The sequence below is a fragment of the Papio anubis genome, chromosome 18 (genome assembly GCF_008728515.1).
Source record: "Papio anubis isolate 15944 chromosome 18, Panubis1.0, whole genome shotgun sequence".
Taxonomy (NCBI): Eukaryota; Metazoa; Chordata; class Mammalia; order Primates; family Cercopithecidae; genus Papio; species Papio anubis.
The window spans coordinates 2503573-2522342 of NC_044993.1; the positions used below are offsets into that span (position 1 = coordinate 2503573).

The 18770-nt window shown below is 51.4% G+C and overlaps 1 protein-coding gene and 1 long non-coding RNA gene across 3 annotated transcripts in view; one reads left to right on the top strand and one right to left on the bottom strand.

The window, feature by feature from the left end:
- Positions 1-5778: 5778 nt before the first annotated feature.
- The window catches only part of ZCCHC14 (zinc finger CCHC-type containing 14), a 90593-nt gene continuing 77601 nt past the window's right edge, over positions 5779-18770 (top strand). Inside the window, exon 1 of one of the 2 annotated variants that reach the window (XM_003917284.5) lies at positions 5779-6339. In XM_003917284.5, the coding sequence (XP_003917333.3) occupies positions 6181-6339 (159 nt within the window). In that variant the 5' untranslated portion in view covers positions 5779-6180. The remainder of the gene's footprint in view (positions 6340-18770) is intronic. The other variant, XR_641725.4, reaches the window with a different exon arrangement.
- LOC116271260 lies at positions 7170-10631 on the bottom strand. Its single transcript, XR_004179705.1, has 3 exons — positions 10111-10631; positions 9568-9734; positions 7170-7263 (listed from the first exon to the last, which is right to left on the bottom strand). It is a non-coding gene; the product is annotated as an uncharacterized LOC116271260 (long non-coding RNA).

Genomic DNA, 18770 nt, shown 5'->3' on the forward strand with positions numbered 1-18770 from the left:
ATCCCAGCACTTTGGGAGGCCAAGGCCAGTGTATGGCTTGAGGTCAGGAGTTTGAGACCTGCCTGGCCAACAGGATGAAACCCCATCTCTACTAAAAATATAGAAAATTAGCCAGGCGTGGTGGTGCGTGCCTGTAATACCAGCTACTCAGGAGACCCAGGCAGGAGAACAGCTTGAACCCAGGAGGTGGAGGTTTCAGTGAGCTGAGATCGTGCCACTGCATTCCAGCCTGGGTGAGAGTGAGACCCTGTCTCCAAAAAAAAAAAAAAAGAAAAAAATGCAGATTCCAAAGTCCTACCCCAGGGACCCTGACTCCATACTTGGGGCCAGGCCTAGGGCCATCTACTTTAAATAAGACCCCAGGTCATGCCCACTGGGGAAATACTGCATCTGACCCTACACCAAAGACACCTGGCTAAGCAGGTCTGCCATGGACAAAAACTCCTCGCTGTGCAGAAACCGGGGCTGGATGTCATTCGGGGCTGATTGCCCATTTATGACTCTAGGTGGACTTTGTCTGCAGTCATGGCTGGAAAAGCTGGCAAGCAACAGACACCTTTGCAAAAATAGCAAATAAACAATATGTCACATTTGTGGCTTCCTCCTGGGAGGGGCAGAGTCTATGGGCAATTGACTTAGGGCAGAATCCAATTCCAGCATGAACTAATTGTGTGGCCCGGGCGATGCCCTTGACCATTCAGTATCTGTATGATGGGAATTTTGATAGCAGTATCAGAAACAGCCCCACGAGGTTTTGGCAATTACACGAGGCTGTCAGGAACCGAGGCCTGGAGCCAGCACCCCATCAGGAAGTTCAGGGATCCACTGGATTTATGGCCTCCACGCTCAGGGTGCTGGGTCCCAAACCTTCTCAATCACAGGAAAGCAGGACTCAGGCCAAGGGAAGGAAGTGCCCGTTGCAGCTGGAGACCGCACACACCCTGGCAGCACCCCAGGGAGAGACAATTCCCTGCCGCGCCAGGCTTCTCCGTGCACCTCCAGCCCCGATCACTTAAGGATCCTCTGTCCCAGTCTGAGTCTTAACTTTTGAGTCCTCTGTTTGTGTTGTCCTGCCCCTGGCCTGGCCTCCAGATCCCTCCTCTCGTGGGGTCCTAGGTCTGAAGGAAAAGCAAGATGGTGGCAGTCTGGGGGAAGAGCATGTGCTTGGGATCCTCGTGGCCCATTTCTGGGCTTAGCCTGGTCACCTGCTGCAGTCAGTATCACTAATTCAGACCTAAGCAGTAACCCCAGGTGTGTCACGTCCTCCTTGTAAATTGTTTGTTTGGGGAATTTGTGGTGAACTCCAAGTCTCTCCTCTCTCTCTCTCAAAATTAACACTATTGGAGTCATTTGTGCTTGATCGCAGCCCTGTGGAAGGGACAGCCCCCACTTCTCCCCATGCCTCTTTGTGGTTATTTGTAGGGCAGTCACAGGAAACCAATACAATGGCATTTCCCCTAAACATGAGTGTGGCTCTCAGCGCAATCCAGTTCGCAACTAATATTCCATCCCTGCCCTATACAAGACTAGGCCTCAGGAAGGGCTCGGGGACCTCAGAGGCAAATGACACCCAGCCCTTCAACCCTGCACAACCACAGACCTCATACACCCAGTGGTAACCAATTTGGCTGAATAGCACCCTAGACTGTGGGCTCCCCCCGGTGCTGGGCCCCCTCACAAAGAGGCAGGGCCCATCCTCCTGACCTAGCCTGAGCCCGCGTCCTCTCCCAACCTCCTCCCAGCGATCTCAGCCGCTCCAGCAAGGCATGGGGCTGGTGTCCTTCAGCTGCCCCCCTCTCCAGAGGAGGAGAGGTGGCAGATGTCGAGGCAGAGGTGGAGAAAAGCTCCTGGCACGCTTGCAGCCGGGGTCACCTTGTGCACGGGCAGAGTCGGGGAAGAGGGAGACAGTAGGTGGCCAGTGTGGAAAACCAGAATCTCGGGGCCAGGACCCAGAGAATGCTGGGGGGCCTGGGAGGTCAGCGTCCTGCCCTCTCCCCATGAGGGAGGCCCCCTCCCTCAGGCAGCCTGCCTGCTTCAGAGTGGGGAGTCCAGGTTGTCAGTTCTGTATGGTTGATAGACCTGGTCTCATTTGCCTCTGAGGCCCCCAAGGCCTTCCTGAGGTCTGGTCCTGTAGGGCAGGGATTTCATATTTGCTGTGAACTGGATTGAGTTGAGCCACACCGATATTTGGGGGGAAATTACATTGTTTCAGTTTCCCTGGCTGCCCTACAAATAACCACAGCTCCTGTGAGTGCAGGAGGGGTGGGGAGTGGGGGGTGGGGTGAAAACAATAGCAACTTACCCTCTCATAGTTCTGGAGGCCAGGAGTCCAAAGTCAAGGTGTGGGCAGGGCCCAGTTCCCTCTGGAGGCTCTAGGGGAGGGTCCTTCCTGTCTCCTGCAGCTTCTGGCAGGCCCAGGCACTCCTCAACTCCAATCTCTGCCATCCTTGCACATAGTCTCCTTTCCCCCGAAGTCTCTATGTGTTCTTCTCTGTAGCTTACAAGGACAGTCTCATTGCATGTAGGGCCCACCCTAATTCAGTATGATTTTATCTTGACTCTTACCTTAATTATATCTGCAAAGACCCTTTTTCCAAATAACGTCACATTCTGAGATTTGGGGTGGAGATGTACTTTGAGGGGACATGATTCAACCTACTAAGCCATTAAATCACAAAGGGCACACAAGAAGGACCAAAAAGGCAGTGGCAAGTGGGGAGGACCTTGATCCAAGGACTTCCACAGCTCAGGCCTCCCTTGTTCCAGCCAGCAAGGGCTTTCCATGAGCACCTTTGACTTCCACTGCTAGCCAGGATGATGGGTTCCTGGCTCCCTTCTACAGATGAGGAAACTGAGGCTCAGAGGCCTTTGAATGCACAGCCAGGTTCACACAGTCAGCCAGAGCTGGGACTGGAGCTCACTTGATACCGAAGCCTGGGGGTTTCACTGTCAGCTCAAGCTGGATTGCATAAGCCCCACCTCCACCCCCAGCACTGATAAGGTTCCAAGATCTTTCTCCCAGGACCTTGCTTTATCAATAAGAAATGAAGGTATTGAACTATCTTTTCTTTTCTTTTTTTTTTTTTTTCTGAGACAGAATCTTACTCTGTCACCCAGGCTGGAGTGCAGTGGTGGGATCACCACTCACCGCAACCTCCTTCTCCTGGGCTCAGGCACTTCTTCCACTGCAGTCTCCCAAGTAACTGGGACTACAGGCACATGCCACCACACCCAGCTAATTTTTGTATTTTTTATAGAGATGGGGTTTCGCCATGTTGCCCAGGCTGGTCTCAAACTCCTGGGCTCAAGGGATCTACCCTCTTCGGCATCCCAAAGTACTGGGATTACAGATGTGAGCCTCTGAGCCCAGTCAAACTGTCTTGATGTTCATGTTCTTTCACTACCTCAGATTATGGATTTTGGAATGTGGCCAGTTCCCTGGAATCACATTAAGAAGTGAGGTCCAGGAGAACAATGATTAATTTAATTATTAATAGAAATCAGCCTAGACCTGGGAAATAAGATGAGGAGACCCAACTGTCCCCAGCCTTGCCCTTGTGCCCATGTGGGAAGCCATCCTGACTCCATTTAGATTTTTGCTTCTTCCTACACTGACCAAGAACACTGGGGTGGCTCCAGGGAAACGTGTCCAAGGTGTGGAAGAGGCTGGGGGAGTGGAGAGCAAATTTTTTTGTTCCCAGTCGTGCCTCTCTGCAATGTCTGCTCATCTTTGAAGACCTGACTGGAGAATGTAGGGTTTGTTTGTTTTGGAGAGACTGGGGGGTGGGGGTGGGGGGGTCTCATTATGTTGCCCAGGTTGGCCTTGAACTCTTGGCCTCAAGCGATCCTCCTGCCTCGGTCTACCCAGTAGCTGGAACCACAGGTGTGCCAGATTCGGCTGAAGTGTTTTGTTAAGAAGTTTTCAGCACCTTGGACCATATCCTGAAAAAGTTCATTCATTGATTCAACCAATCTCTATTGTGCACTGCGCAGAACCAGAGTGTGAGCTCCACGGGGTAGGGAGGGCGCCAGCTTTGCTCTCAGCTGCCCCCGGGCGCTTGGGACCTGGAACCCATGAATGAACAGACCCCGTTCTAGATCCACAGACACTCAAAGCAGTGCTCTCGGGGAAGGGCAGAGGAGGAATGAGCGTCCAGCCCCCGCGGCTCTCCTTTGACTGTCTGAGAGTGGTGGGATTTAAAGGTGGTTGGGTGCACCGGCCCTTCCCCCACCTGCAATCCGGTGCCAATGCAAGTGCCAGGGGAGGGTGGCGTTTCTGTTTACTTCCAGCCAGGTCAGCTCCCTTGCCCCCGCCCCTGTGTTTGCATTTTCTCGGTTTGGCGAGCTGGGGAAGTAGCCGCGGAAAGAAGGCGGATTTAAAGGCTCCATTCGGACGAGGCTTTTGGAGAAAGCTTGCACCTCCCACCACACCCCCAGGGCAAGTCACCGTCTCAAAAGTGCCGGTGCCGGCCCTCTGTGAGCTCATCACCTTCGCACAAGCCCTCGGGGGCGGTTATTATTACCCTCATTTTCCCGGGGAGGCGCCTGGGGCTCAGAGAGGCCAAGTGACTCGTCCAAGGTCACACAGCTTAGCAGTGGTCGACCCGGGATTGGAACCCGGGGGTCCGGACCCCGCGGCGGCCATTTCTCGAAGATACCCACTACCTCCCTCTTACACCGCTCAGGAATAAAGCAGGAAGGCCGAACGCCCCGTTTTCGCCCAAAAACAATGCTCCACGCAAATTTGCGGGAACAAAAGCAACCAGAAATCCAGCCCGGGTTTTCCGCCTCTCCGATCTCCGCGGACCAATCGCGTCCTGACGGCCGCCGAGGGACGGGAGGCGGTGGCTCCAACATGATCGACAACCCCCGGGGAGGCGTGGCCGCAGCACGGGCGAATGGGATTGGGGTCCAGGCACAATCACGGGCCGAGAACGGGCCGCCTGAGCCAATCAGCGGGGGGAGGCGGGCCCGGCCGGCCCGGGCTGTCGCGAGAGGCGGCCACCCCGCCCACTTCTGCTGGTCCCGGCCGCCCGTCAGCCGCGAGCGCGACGATCCCTCCGCTCCTCTGACGGCACCTCCGCTGCCGCCGCCGCCGCCGCGCTCGGGCCCGGATCCGTCCGCCGCGCGGGAGCAGCAAGGCCGGCAAGTCCCGGCCGGATCCCTCCGCGCCGCCCGCCGCGCGTCCCTCCCCCGCCAGCGCCCGTTCCGCGGCCGCGGCCCCCAGCGCTCCCCAGGCGGCGACGCCGCGCCCGCGGCCCGGGGTAACGGCCGGCCTGGGCGGAGACGCGGGCGGCGGCGACGGCATGGCCGGGGCGGCTCCGTCGGGGGGCGGCCCGCAGTGACAGACCCTGCGGCGCGGGGGGAGATGGGGGCGGCCGCCTCCCGGCGACGACGACGACGACGCGAGGAGCAGCCGCCGCCGCCGCCGCGCACCGGCCGCCGCTGGGCACGGGCGCGGGAAGGCGCCTCCCCGTGAGCGGGGCCCGAGGCCGCCTTCGCCGCCCCCGGCCGCCCCGGCCGCCCCCGGCCCCCGGCGCCCGCGCGCGCCCGCCCGCCGGCTCCCCGGGATTGAGCCTTGCCCGCCCTGGTCCCCGCCCCCGCCCCTGGCGCCCGCCAGGCCTGCGCAGCCCGCGCGCCTCGCCTGACTCCGGCTCCTGGCTCCAGCGCCCCTGGCCCTGGGAGCAGCGCCCTGCCATGGGCCCTGGCGCTCCCTGGCTGCCCCTGCGCGGCCCCCGGTCTCTGGTCGCGAGATAGCGGCGCGGGCGGCAGCATGGTGGAGAAGCTGCCCGCCAGAGGGACGGCGTGTACCGCTGGTTCCCGGAGCTGCCGTCGCCGCAGCGCGTGGAGTTCCTGTGCGGCCTGCTGGACCTGTGCATCCCGCTCGAGCTGCGCTTCCTCGGCTCGTGCCTAGAGGACCTGGCCCGCAAGGACTACCACTCGCTGCGCGACTCGGAGATCAAGGCCAACAACCCGGCCGACCTAGGCAGCCTCACCAACCTGACGGACGAGGTGGTGCGCAGCAAGCTGCTGGTGTCGCTGGCGCTGCTGGGCTCGGAGCAGCGCGAGGCGGCGGGCGTGCTCTACCGCACGCTCACGCACATCGACTCCATCATCCACAACTACGGGCTGCAGCTCAACGAGGGCCGCACGGGCGATGAGTTCTTGCTGCTGTTCACCATGGCCTCCAACCACCCGGCCTTCAGCTTCCACCAGAAGCAGGTGCTGCGCCAGGAGCTTACGCAGATCCAGAGCAGCCTGAACGGCGGCGGGGGCCACGGCGGCAAGGGCGCGCCCGGGCCGGGCGGCGCGCTGCCCACCTGCCCGGCCTGTCACAAGGTGCGTGCCCGCCCCGAGCTCTGCCCTGTACCCAACTCTGCGCCCCTAACTCTGCACGCCAAGCCTCCAGCCTGCACCGCGAGCCCCCCACCCCGGCCTCCAAGCCTGCACCGCAACCCCCCCCCCCCCCCCCCCCCCCCCCGCACCGAGAGCCCCCACCCAGGCCTCCAGCCTGCACCGCGAGCCCCCAACCCGTGTTCCAAGCCCCATCCCAAGCTTCTACCCCGCACCCCAAATGTGTGCCCCACCTCTCCAAGCCTCCACCGTACATCTGAAGTCCCCATCCCGTGTCCCAAGCCCACATCCTAAGCCCCCACTCCGCACCCTAAGTCTGCACTTCAAGCCGCAAGACCGCACCGCGGCCCTGAACCCACACCCTCAGTCCCCTCTGCGTGCCCCAAAGCCTCCAGACCTATGCCTCGCGCCCCTTGGGCAGGAGCGGCTGCAGGGGCCCTGGGTCCGAGGATCCGCGGGAGCGGTGCGGGAGACGTCCGCAGTCAGAACTCACAGTCCCGGGTGCCCTCCTTTCACTTAGCTGGCTGCAAACGCGATAGGGCCTTTGTCCCCTTAATGGGGCCCTTGGGTGACAGATAACAGATTGCGGCGCCTTGGTTTCCCCAAATCTGGGATTTATTACCAGAAAGGGAAGGAGCCGTGGCCATGCCAGAAGCCGCCGGTGAGGTGAACATTGCAAGGCGCTGAGCCGCTCCCTCCACACAGGTGTTCGGGGCCCCGCTTGGGGCCTGTGTCGCTGGGGGTCTGGGCGCGGGACGTGGCTGTCCGTGTGAGCTCATTTATGGACACGTGCATGCTGTATGATGTACGCGTGTGTCGCATGTGGGCATGTATGTGTGCACACGTGTGTGTATGAATGTGCACATGCCTGTGAGCGTTGTGTGTGATCGTTTTTAAGAGCCAGGCTACCTGTAAAGGACAGAAAAAGACTCTTAGAGCTTTAAATGCCCGTGAAACCTGTTGGCGACCCTTAGAAACAAAACCCAGGCCGACTTTGAGTGGGAGGACACCGGTGCCTTAAGGAACGTCAGGTTAAGTTAAAGATCTCCGGTCTCCAAATTGAACCGGAAGGGCATCCTGGCCATCCACTTAGCGATGTGAACTTTTGTCTTAAGTGTTTCAGAACTGAAAACGCAAAGTGTTTGGGGCTCAAGCTATTTTTAACAGCCCCCTGCAATCCAGTGCCAAAATTTTGCTGCCGGAAGAGATTACTTTGACCTGGTGTGATGTGTATTTAGATTACAAACTGATTTTTTTTTGGGGGGAGGGAATAGGTTGCAGTCAGGACCAGTCCTGCTGAGTGCCTCTTTGCAGTGTCTTTAAGCTCTTTGAAGTTAAAACTTTGATAAGACTTTCCTTTTATGAGTGGCTGAGAACACCGTCTGGTTTGCTAGGTTTGTGTGTGTGTGTGTGTGTGTGTGTGTTTAAAGCTTTCAATCCTAGATTGTGGCTTTTCCTTTTTAATGTCTTCCTCTAAGAAGTAGTTGTGATACATACGTTGGTTTTTTTAGTTGATTTTTTTGTGTGTGACATTTATCTCCAAGACTATAGTTTTTAAGTTCAGCTCTCACCCTAGATTCCAGGCTGTGTGCTGCGCAGAGGGTCCTAGGAAATGTAGTTGTTTCTAGTAATCTGTGTAAGCCTTGACATGCCGGCAAATTGTCGCCTATTCATGGAATCCCACTCATTTATGGTCAGTTTTCATGTGCTGTTACTCCTTTGTGTAGAGTCCACCCACTAATAATTTCTATGGCTGTTGCTACAGTAACGTCAGCTCTTTAAGGGGATTCTTACTGTGTGAGCACGGGTGCATCACTTTATGCAGACAGTGGTGATTATTACTTTGGTTGGGCAGTGAGCTAAATCTAGAACGAAAATATCTTTTGTAGGAGAGACTTTCTGTCAAGCAGAAATCCCTTTGATGAGATGAAGGGGCTAATCTATTCCTCTCAGCTCACCCCTGCACACCCCCCTCCCACCAACCCCAAGGCCACGGGCACTGAATTTACCAGCCGTGCAACCTTGGCCAGGATCCTTCTGCCTCTCAGGGTGTCCCTGTTGCGGTGGAAGGGATGTAACCTACCTCACAGGCTTGTTTTGAGGATTACATAGGTAACGTGAGCTTCCAGCAGAGGTGCAGTAAATGCTGCTTTCTCCGTATTTATGGCCTCTCTGGCTTTTAACATTCATTTTTACAGAGGTATGCTAACTTAAAGTAAGGCGTATTTTATAGATGGAATTATTTACATCTTGGCCATGAACGTTTATGTGTTCTAAATTGGTTTTTGAATAGTTACTTGGAGCTGGCAATTTTTTAGTTTCATCTTTGGAAAACTGGAAAATTCTGTGACCCTTAACGAGAGGATTATTATAAGGAGTAACCTTGGGTTGTCATTTCCGTATTTCAAAACACTCATGGTTTCTAGTTTTCCCTACATCCCCAGTGTCACTGCTAAGCTAATTTCAGCCCCATTCATTTAACTTTCGTTTCTGTTGCTGCCTCAAAGCTAATACTGATGCTGATGAACCCTTTGTTGCTTGGAGCAGTCAACTTAGATGAAATCTAGCATTTAAGTATTTTGCGTTCTTAGTTTCTAAATCTGACATTTGGGGTAATCCTGAAAATGCAGCCCCGTTAAAGCTGTCTGCATTCTTTTGTAAGCTGTTGTATTTTGTGTTGAACTCTTCCAATTTAGAGACTTTGTATTTTTCTTTTAGAGATACAAATGTCAATTGCTTTTAAAATTCTTTATCCAATTTGAATTTTTATTTCTTGGCCTGGCGAGGTGACTTACGCCTGTAGTCCCAGAAGTTTGGGAGGCCAAGGTGGGCAGATCGCTTGAGCGCAGGAGTTCAACAACACCAGCCTGGGCAACGCAGCGAAACCCTGTCTCTACAACAAATACAAAAATTAGCCAGGAGTTGTGGCGCACACTTGTAGTCCCTGCTACTTGGGAGGCCGAGGTGGGAGGATTGCCTGATCCCAGGAGGTCGAGGCTGTAGGTGAGGTATGATCGTGCCACTGCACTCCAACCTGGGTGACAGAGTGAGACCCTGTCTCAAAAAAAAATTTTTTAAGTTTATTTTAACTGTATTATCAGAAAGTCATTATTTGCAATTCCTTGTCCAAACCCTGTATTTTTATTTAAAAATTCTTACTGTTCTGAGGACTTACAGAGGTGTAAAAGTGTGGGGAGTGTAAAGTAGACATACCTGTATTTTACTTTCAGAAAGAAAAATACTCCCAGTAGCCACACTGATGGTAGGCTGAATTAGTTGTACTCTGCCTGGTGGCCGGTAATGCTGCTGCTTGCTGCTCCTGCAGTCGCCTGTTCCAGGGTGCCAGCTGTGGGGGATAGTTGGCTTAAACTTTCTGATGTCTGTTTTACGTGAATAAAAGACCATAGTTTTGGAAATAGTTAAAATAAATCCTTTGTAGTTTTTTCTTTGTGTAAGTGATAATTAATATGCTGTGGTATATGCACATGCTTATCTTGTTTTGAAAATAACAGCCTTATTGAAAGAGAATTCATATACTATATACACTTAACCCTCTTAAAGTGTAGAAGTCAGTGGTTTTTAGTATAGTCATATAGCTGTGCAAGCACGACCACTGCCTCTGAACGTTTCTGTCACCCCAAAAAGAAACCCAGTGTCTATTAGTCACTCCCCATTCCCTGTGCCCCCCAACCCTTGACCACCCCTTTTTGTCTCTATGGGTGTCTTTTGGATGTTGGACGTAAGGGGAATACACACTGTGTGGCTCTTTGTTACTGGCTGCCTTCACTGGGTGTTGTGCTCTCAGGACCCCTCCGTGCTGTGGGTGTGTCAGCACTTCCTCCTCTTTCACGGCCGAGTGGCGTTCCCCTGTGTGAAGAGGCCAAGCTGTGCTTGCGCGTTCCTCAGCAAGTGGAACTTGGGGTTGCTTCACATGCTTGCTTGTAGACCTTTTTCTTCATGGTTAATAGGCTCTTTGTCTTCACCCCCCATGCACCATGCCTAACACTTAGCGCATCCTCTGTGGACCACTGGCGCACGTGTCTGTGCAGGGCTGTCCTGAGGGCTCCTGTTCGACCTGGTGGATTGCTAGGTGCCGTGTGTAGAGCTGTGTTGTAGGTGTGGCCTCAGCTAGCCTGGGGAGCTGCAGTTGGAGGTGGCAGGGAACACGGTGCTGTTGGTACAGAGCCTCCAGACTGGTGTATTTGGTCAGCGACAGGTATGGGGGAGCAGGGCCTGGTGGGCAGGGGTGGGGCCCCGCCTGAGCTCCAGCTGTGAGGGCCCTGCCCTTTGTGTTTCAGCATCCTCAGGGTGTGGATAATGAACTGCTTCATGGGGCTGATTTTTTGAGGGGGTATTAAAATGATGTTTTTAAAGTTTTTGGTGCAGGGGTGTGGTGGGATGGTGGTCTTCCTTTAGGATTCTGTGCTGTGGAACAGTACTGGAACTCTCTGTGGCTTGCATTGTGAGTGCCCGAGAATAAGCACTGTAGAAACTTCAGATGGACACAAATACTGTGAATAAACCTGCTGAAAATCTCTGTCCAAAGATCAGCAACAGCTTTTGCTTTGTTGCTTTTCATAAGCTGTTGAAAATCATTGCAGTTCAGAGGTGAAATGTGGGATAGTTCATCCTTAGGTTATTAGACAAAGTGTAAGTGGCTTCTTTTGGTTTCTCCTTTAGCCCTAAACTCTGGGCCTGTTGCAGCCAAGAGTCATCTAGCATTCCATAAGAACGGACTCTCTGGAGCAGCTGTTGTCACTGATGGGTAAAGGAATAGCTGTGACCTAAAAGCACTGTTTTGTCTCCATCTTTAACACTTGTTCTGGGCAGCTGGAAACTGCCTGGTCTGTGAACTTGTCTGTGAACTAAGTCTTCTGGCTGTCTTTGTATACATTGCTTGTTTTATTACATCACAGGAGATAACATCCTAACACATAGTGGATTTTTTTTATTTTTACGGCCAGCTGTTACAGGTCTAAAACACTGTCCTGTTTCATAGTAAAGTACAGTACATGATACCGGAATCGAGACATACAGTCATGTGCTGCTTAAGGACACAGATACGTTCTGAGAAAGGCGTCCTGAGCTGATCTTGTCGTGTGAGCACCACAGAGTGCACTTACACAAACCTAGGTGGCAGAACCCGGTGCACCCCAGGCCACGGTGTAGAGCCCATTGCTCCTTGGCTCTAAACCTGTGCAGCGTGTTGCTATACTGAATACTGTAGGCAGTTGTGACCCAGTGGTATTCGTGTATCTAAACAGAATAGGTACAGTAAAAATGCAGTGTTAGAATCTTAGAGGACCCCGGTCCGTGCGGTCAGTGATGGAAGCATCATTATGCAGTGCGTGACCATGCCGGGATGCAGTCCTGATTGCTTTCTTGGTGGTTGTGTTTTTGTTGATGCCATGATGGAGCTGCAGTAGCACTGCCATCTACTGTGTAATGGCTTGGATTATGTGGTACTGTAATTACTGTCCTTTGCCCTCACATTAAATGAAGGCCATTTACTTTGACATGAGCTAGTTCACCTTTGCCTCATTTAGTTGAACACACATTTGAGTTTTGCTGTTTTGTACTGTGTTCCAAGCATAGTTGTAGGAACTGGAAATTCTGTGTCATATTTGGGTATGATGAGTAATATGATGGTATTGTTTGTTCAAGTGAGAAGATAATTGGAGATAAGCATCTGTGTTAGTCTTGTTGCTGCAGGTGAAGCGTACCGTTTTCTTAGGCTTTAGTTTACCCATTTTCTCTTTAGTCCTGTAAAACTTCATTTACCTTTTGGATTAACATACCTTTCCAACAAATCTACATGAGTCTTAAAACTCCAGAGTCCGGCTGGTAGAATAGAATAGTAAGAGGTACTTGCGCTGGGGCATTTTTGTTTGTTGAATTGATGACAAAGAAATTTTTGTTATGCTAGGAAAAATTTCTGCTTTAGTGTTGTCCCCCGCCCCCCACCTTAGAGGCATTAGATTTTAGAAAAAGATCCTCCTTTTTTTTTTTTTTTTTTTGAAAAACTGCCAGTTGGAACAGTAGTTATCTTATTAGTTTAAGAACTGTTGCTGCAAGTTACCTTATTAGGGTACATTATTGAAGGGCTTTTGGTTTTGGACTTTAGTCTGACATATGCAGTTTAGAAATTAGTTTTAGCAAGGTAATTTTTTTTTTCTCCAGTCTCTGTAGGTGTTTTTATTGTAGAGAGACCTGATACATTGTAGAAACATTTCCTATCAAAGGTAAAAAGAGATCATCCAGAACTAACAAAATAGGTTAATTCTTAGCAGTTTCTGTTTTGTTCTGGGTTAAAAGACCCGAAGCTACTTAAAGTGAGAAGACAGAAGCAAGACAGAGTATCTTTCAAATAATTGCTCTTCTAGCAGCTGCGTGTCATGTCTGATCAGGGCATGATTAAGCAGGACAGGACTTCACGTGCTGGCCACAAAGCCCTGGCCCCAGCCGCTCACCCTCAAAGAGGGGCACTGTGGACCCCGCCTGCCATTCACTACCCAGCTTGCCAGTGGGGCAGGTGCTTTGCAGGCTCACAGAAAAATCACTCGCCCTTGAAATGTGTTGTCTGGGCCTGGATGCCTCCTTAGTTTCTCTGTGTTTCCTTTCTGTGTAAGGCTGATCCCTCACTGATGGTTTGGTCACACCCCTCTGTTTCCTCAGGGTCACTGGTGGGTCAGCGTTTGAACGTTGTGATTTCTGTCTCCCTCCTACAATCCAAACTTTGACCTCTAGTATTTTCCCACCCGACCCATAAACAGAACCATAATGGTTCTCTGATTTGTTTTCAACAAAACCCCACCTTTAACATCACTCACCTCTACCAGCCAACAAAACCCCACCTCTAACACCACTCATCTCTACCAGCCCCTGTTCTCTTCGTGGCTTCACCACCGAGGCCTCACCACCGAGGCCTCCCTGAGCAGCTAGCAGAAAAGGCCTTCCATCCCGCTGGCTGGCGCTGGTCCACGCGAATAGGTTGATGTGTGTCTTTCCAGACATGTTTCTGCACATATATGTTCACACGTTCTTTCAAGACCCCATACACATGCTTAGATACACGTAGGATCTTACATACACGCTGTTCATCATGCTGTAACAGCCACGCTTCGTGAAGTCAATTCTGCTGTCTCTAGTTCCTCACCTTCAGTTATTCCTCAGCCTCCTGTGACCTGCCTTTTGCCTTGAACCTCTTTAACAAAAACAATTTTTATGGAGGAGTATTCAGCAATCTCTTCAGTGAAGAAAAATTTTAAATAGGTAATGTAACCAGAGGTAAGAAGTGGAAAAGTGCCAGAGGCAGCTGCATGGAAAGTCCCTTCTCCCACAGATGGCAGGGAAGGGCACCCAGGATGTTTTAAGGGTCAGGCAAGGTTCTCCTTTCCCTGGGTGTTGATAACTTTTATTTCACGTGTAAAAAACATGTTTCTTACCCTCTTCCCAGCCATCCAGTTCCCCTCTTTGCAGATAGCACACTTCCTCGTAGAACCTTCCAGAGAAACCATATGTATTTACAAGTAGATACCTGATGTCCCACTGCACACACAGGTGCCTCCTGGTCTTCTCTTGGCAGTCTTTCCAGGTGAGGCTTCTCTGTCAGTCCATAAAGAGCTTGTTCATGGCACGAATGTGTTATTTAATCAGGCCCTATTGATAACATTTTGTTCCATCATATTACCAACCAGTTCAGTGTCATTTACATGTTACGTACATATCCCCCACATGTTACAGACGACAGATGGCACCTTTCGCAGTCAGGTAACTCTGCCTGTGGAGTAGACATCCACAGGTGGAGTTCGACCAAATGGTCTGTGCTTTTGCATTTATTTTACCTGTTGCCAGGATCTGCTTTTAGAATTCCCACAGCCATGTACAAGGCCTGTTTCCCTAACCTTTAATGAGCCCAGTGAGTTAGCCACTTGCTGGTCGCGGCCATTCTGTTAGGTGGAGACTTACCCTGGTGTGGTGTAGTTTTATCTTAGGAGTGAGGTTGAATATTGTTTCAAGTAAACTATTTCATTGGTTTTTGGTGAGCTGTTTATCTCCTTTGCTCACCTCTGTTGGGTTGTTGGTCTTTTCTTTTTTTAATTTTTACTTTATTTGAGATGGAGTCGCACTCTTATCACCCAGGCTGGAGTGCACTGGTGTGATCTCGGTTCACTGCAACCTTTGCCTCCTGGGTTTAAGCAATTCTCCTGCCTCAGCCACCCAAGTAGGTGGTATTATAGCTTTGTGCCACTGAGCCTGGCTAATTTTTGTGTGTGTGTGTGTGTGTGTATTTTTAGTAGAGATGGGGTTTCACCATGTTGACCAGACTGGTCTCAAGCTCCTGACCTCAAGGGATCCACCCACCTCGGCCTCCCAAAGTACTGGGATTACAGGTGTGAGCCACCACGCCTGGCTGGGTTGTTAGTTTTTAGAAACTCCGTAAGTTTCAAGGAAATCGTCTTTAGTAGGAATTGCATGTATTTGTTTTTTGGGTTTTTAATCTTGTCTTTTGACTTTGCCATGCAGTTGTTTTCTCTTCTTTTTTTTTTAAGTGGTATATTTATCAGTCCTTTTTGGTATGGCTTCTGGCTTTTGTGTCATAATGCATAATGTGTAATGCGTTTCTCATCATACATATTATACATATGCATGTATTGTGCGTGCATAATACACATGACACCCCGTACATTCTAAAGACAGTCCCCTGCAGTGTCGCCTATGGAACTTGTGTCATTCTCTTTTTATACCAAACGGATCCATCTGGAATTGATTTGGTATAAGGTACAAAGTTAGTTTTATATTTTCCAGATGACAGCCCATTTGTCCCAGTGCCATCTGTTAAATAGTCTCTGCTCTCCGAGATCTGAGCTGTCTCTGTCGTATACTCCCACATCTATTTGGGTTCACTTCTGGACCCTACGTTCTACTTCATGGATGTCTGCATCCAGATGACCTCATGTTGGCCAGGTTCATTGGATACTCTCGGTTATGTTTCTTACCTCTTGTTCGTTTTTGTGGTTTTCCTACACAGAGGAATCCCCGGGAAAGGTTTTTTTGGGTTTTGTTTGAAATAAATATGGCTGCAAGGCACCTCCCCCGGTTGGTGGCTTCTGCAGCCTGGGTGTGCCGGCCGGCTGGGATCTGCGCTGCCTCCGCCAGTTCTGGCACTGCTGGTTTTCCTCTTCTCTGAATATCTGTTTTCAGTTTTTCCTCTGCGTTTCTGCACTTTTGATGATGTTATTCCTCAGACTTCTCTCCTTTTTCTTTCTTTTTGCTTTATAATTCATAACCTTTTCAGCTGTGGTTTTGCCAGTCTCAATGATGAATCCAAAAAACCTAAAGGCTCAACCAGACCTTCAGCTTCCAGTGAAAGTTCCCAGTAGCTCAGTGTGTGCAAAGGCGGGTTTCTCTCTTCCTGCCTGCCATGGTTCCAGTGTTTCCCCCAAAGTTTGCATCTCGGAAACTTAATCCCCAGTGCAGCAGTTTTGGGACATGGGTAGGTCGCGAGGGCTCTGCCACTGCCATTACGGTGAGGTAATATCCTTGTCACCTGAGAGTGCTTTTGTAAAGGCCGGTGTGGGGCTCCTCTTGCTGGCTTGTTCCCTGGCTCTGTCACCCTTCCCTCTTCTGCCTTCCACAATGGGTTGTCCCAGCAGGAAGGCCCTCAGCAGATGCAGGCTCTTGCTGTTGGACTTTCAGCCTCCAGAACTGTAAGAAATACCCTTCTTTTCTTTTTCTTTTTTTTTTTTTTTTTGAGGCGGAGTCTCGCTCTGTCACCCAGGCTGGAGTGCAGTGGCCGGATCTCAGCTCACTGCAAGCTCCGCCTCTTGGGTTTACGCCATTCTCCTGCCTCAGCCTCCCGAGTAGCTGGGACTACAGGCGCCCGCCACCTCGCCCGGCTAGTTTTTTGTATTTTTTAGTAGAGGCGGGGTTTTACCGTGTTAGCCAGGATGGTCTCGATCTCCTGACCTCGTGATCCGCCCGTCTCGGCCTCCCAAAGTGCTGGGATGACAGGCTTGAGCCACCGCGCCCGGCCCTTTTCTTTATAAATTACCTACCCTGTGGCATTCTGTTACAGGAACACAAAACAGACCAAGACACCAACCCTGACCTGCTCTGTCCTTCCCTTCTAATTCCCTCCAGCCAGAGGCCCAGGCCTGCCATAGAGATGCCCTTTTTTATCCCCTCCAGCTGGTTTATGAACAAGTCCTAAATATCTTTAGATTTGTCTCCAGTGACACCGTTACAGCCCCGATTCAGTGTTCCCTCAGAATCTCCTTTCTTTCCCCCCTACTTTCCTTTCTTCCTCTCCTTCCTTTCTCCTCCCACTTCCCCTTTCTCCCCCGTTTCTTTCCCTACCACACTTGCCGTGGTGGTCACATGTATGGCACACTTCTCTGGACGCAGGCTTAGATTGGAGGCAGTATGCCAGGGAAGCAGGATGTAGATTAGAATAGTCTTCAGGGAACCAGCATGGCCCCAGCCTGGCCTAACTCCACTTTGCTTCTGATCAGAAATCTGTATTAGAATGCAAGTCAGCTGATGTCAGTGTTTAACGTCTACAAGAAACAACTTCATAGCTGCTCCATTTTATCTTCTAATTGAATAGTTCAGAAGCATTGGTACCTTAACGCTTTTTAGAAATAACACTGATGTGCCCAACTCTGACCTTGACTTAGGTCTAGCCTCATTAACATTCTAGTCTCCTGGCCTGGGTCTGCCTTCTGGTAACCCTTTTTGGTCTCCCTGGCCTGGGTCTGCCTCCATAACCCCCTCTGGTCTCACTGGCCCCCTCTTAGCCTCTAACATCAGTTCCCTTGTGTCACTGGAATGGTCCTGGTCAAAAGCATGCAGGAGCCTCATTTCTGGCTTACAGGTCTTAGCATGATGTGCCATGGCCTTTGTGATCTGTCCCCTGCCTGTCCGTACACACCTCTGTCTGTGGGCGCAGTTCCTCCTCACTGTGCTTTCTCTCTCCTGCGCCCTGGGAGAGGCTGTTCTCTCAGACTGGACACCGGATACCCCCATCCCCATTATTGGTTCATCGATCCCAGTCATTTTGTTGTTGCATCCTTATCCTAGACCTTATGTGCTGTGTTCTATTTCTGCCCCTAAGAGTTTGACTTCGACAGAGACTGCCTTTTTAAATCACTAGAGCCTAGCAGTTCCTTTTCTTTTTTTTTTTTTTTTTTTTTTTTGAGACGGAGTCTCACTCTGTCACCCAGGCTGGAGTGCAGTGGCCGGATCTCAGCTCACTGCAAGCTCCGCCTCCCGGGTTCACGCCATTCTCCAGCCTCAGCCTCCCGAGTAGCTGGGACTACAGGCGCCCGCCACCTCGCCCGGCTAGTTTTTTGTATTTCTTAGTAGAGACGGGGTTTCACCGTGTTAGCCAGGATGGTCTCGATCTCCTGACCTCGTGATCCGCCCGTCTCGGCCTCCCAAAGTGCTGGGATGACAGGCTTGAGCCACCGCGCCCGGCCGAGCCTAGCAGTTCCTACCACCTACTAGGGGCTCACCTATGGAGCATTCGTTAAACCCAGGGGCAGGAGGTGTTGGGTGGATGAAAAGCCGCCATAGTACAAGTGCTTTTTTCCCTTCGGGTTTTTCTTTTCAGTGGCCACAGTAGTAACTCCTGTTACCAACTCATACTTTTTATCTTTTTAATTTTTGCCTTTATCCAATGACTACTTCATATATATTATGTAGCTGTAGATTCTAGTGAAGTTTAACTTGAATTTTAACATCTGTATTCTACTTTCTTATTTATTTATTTTTGAGACAGTGCCTCACTGTCGCCCAGGCTGGAGTGCGGTGGCAGTGATCTTGGCTTACTGCAAGCTCCGCCTCCCGGGTTCACGCCATTCTGCCTCAGCCTCCCGAGTAGCTGGGACTACAGGCGCCCGCCATCACGCCCGGCTAATTTTTTTTATTTTTAGTAGAGACGAGGTTTCACCGTGTTAGCCAGGATGATCTTGATTTCCTGACCTTGTGATCCGCCCACCTCTGCCTCCCAAAGTGCAGGGATTACAGGTGTGAGCCACCGCACCTGGCCCTACTTTCTTATTTTTAATTTTATATTTTTCAAAAGCTGGCATGTAAGGCCAGGTGCACTGGCTCACACCTGTAACCCCACCACTTTGGGAGGCCAAGGCAGGTGGATCACTTGAGACCAGGAGTTCAAGACCAGCCTGGCAACATGGCGAAACCCCGTCTCTATTTTTAAAAAAAAAAAGAAAAGGGCCGGGCGCGGTGGCTCAAGCCTGTAATCCCAGCACTTTGGGAGGCCGAGACGGGCGGATCACGAGGTCAGGAGATCGAGACCATCCTGGCTAACACGGTGAAACCCCGTCTCTACTAAAAATACAAAAAAAACTAGCCGGGTGAGGTGGCGGGCGCCTGTAGTCCCAGCTACTCGG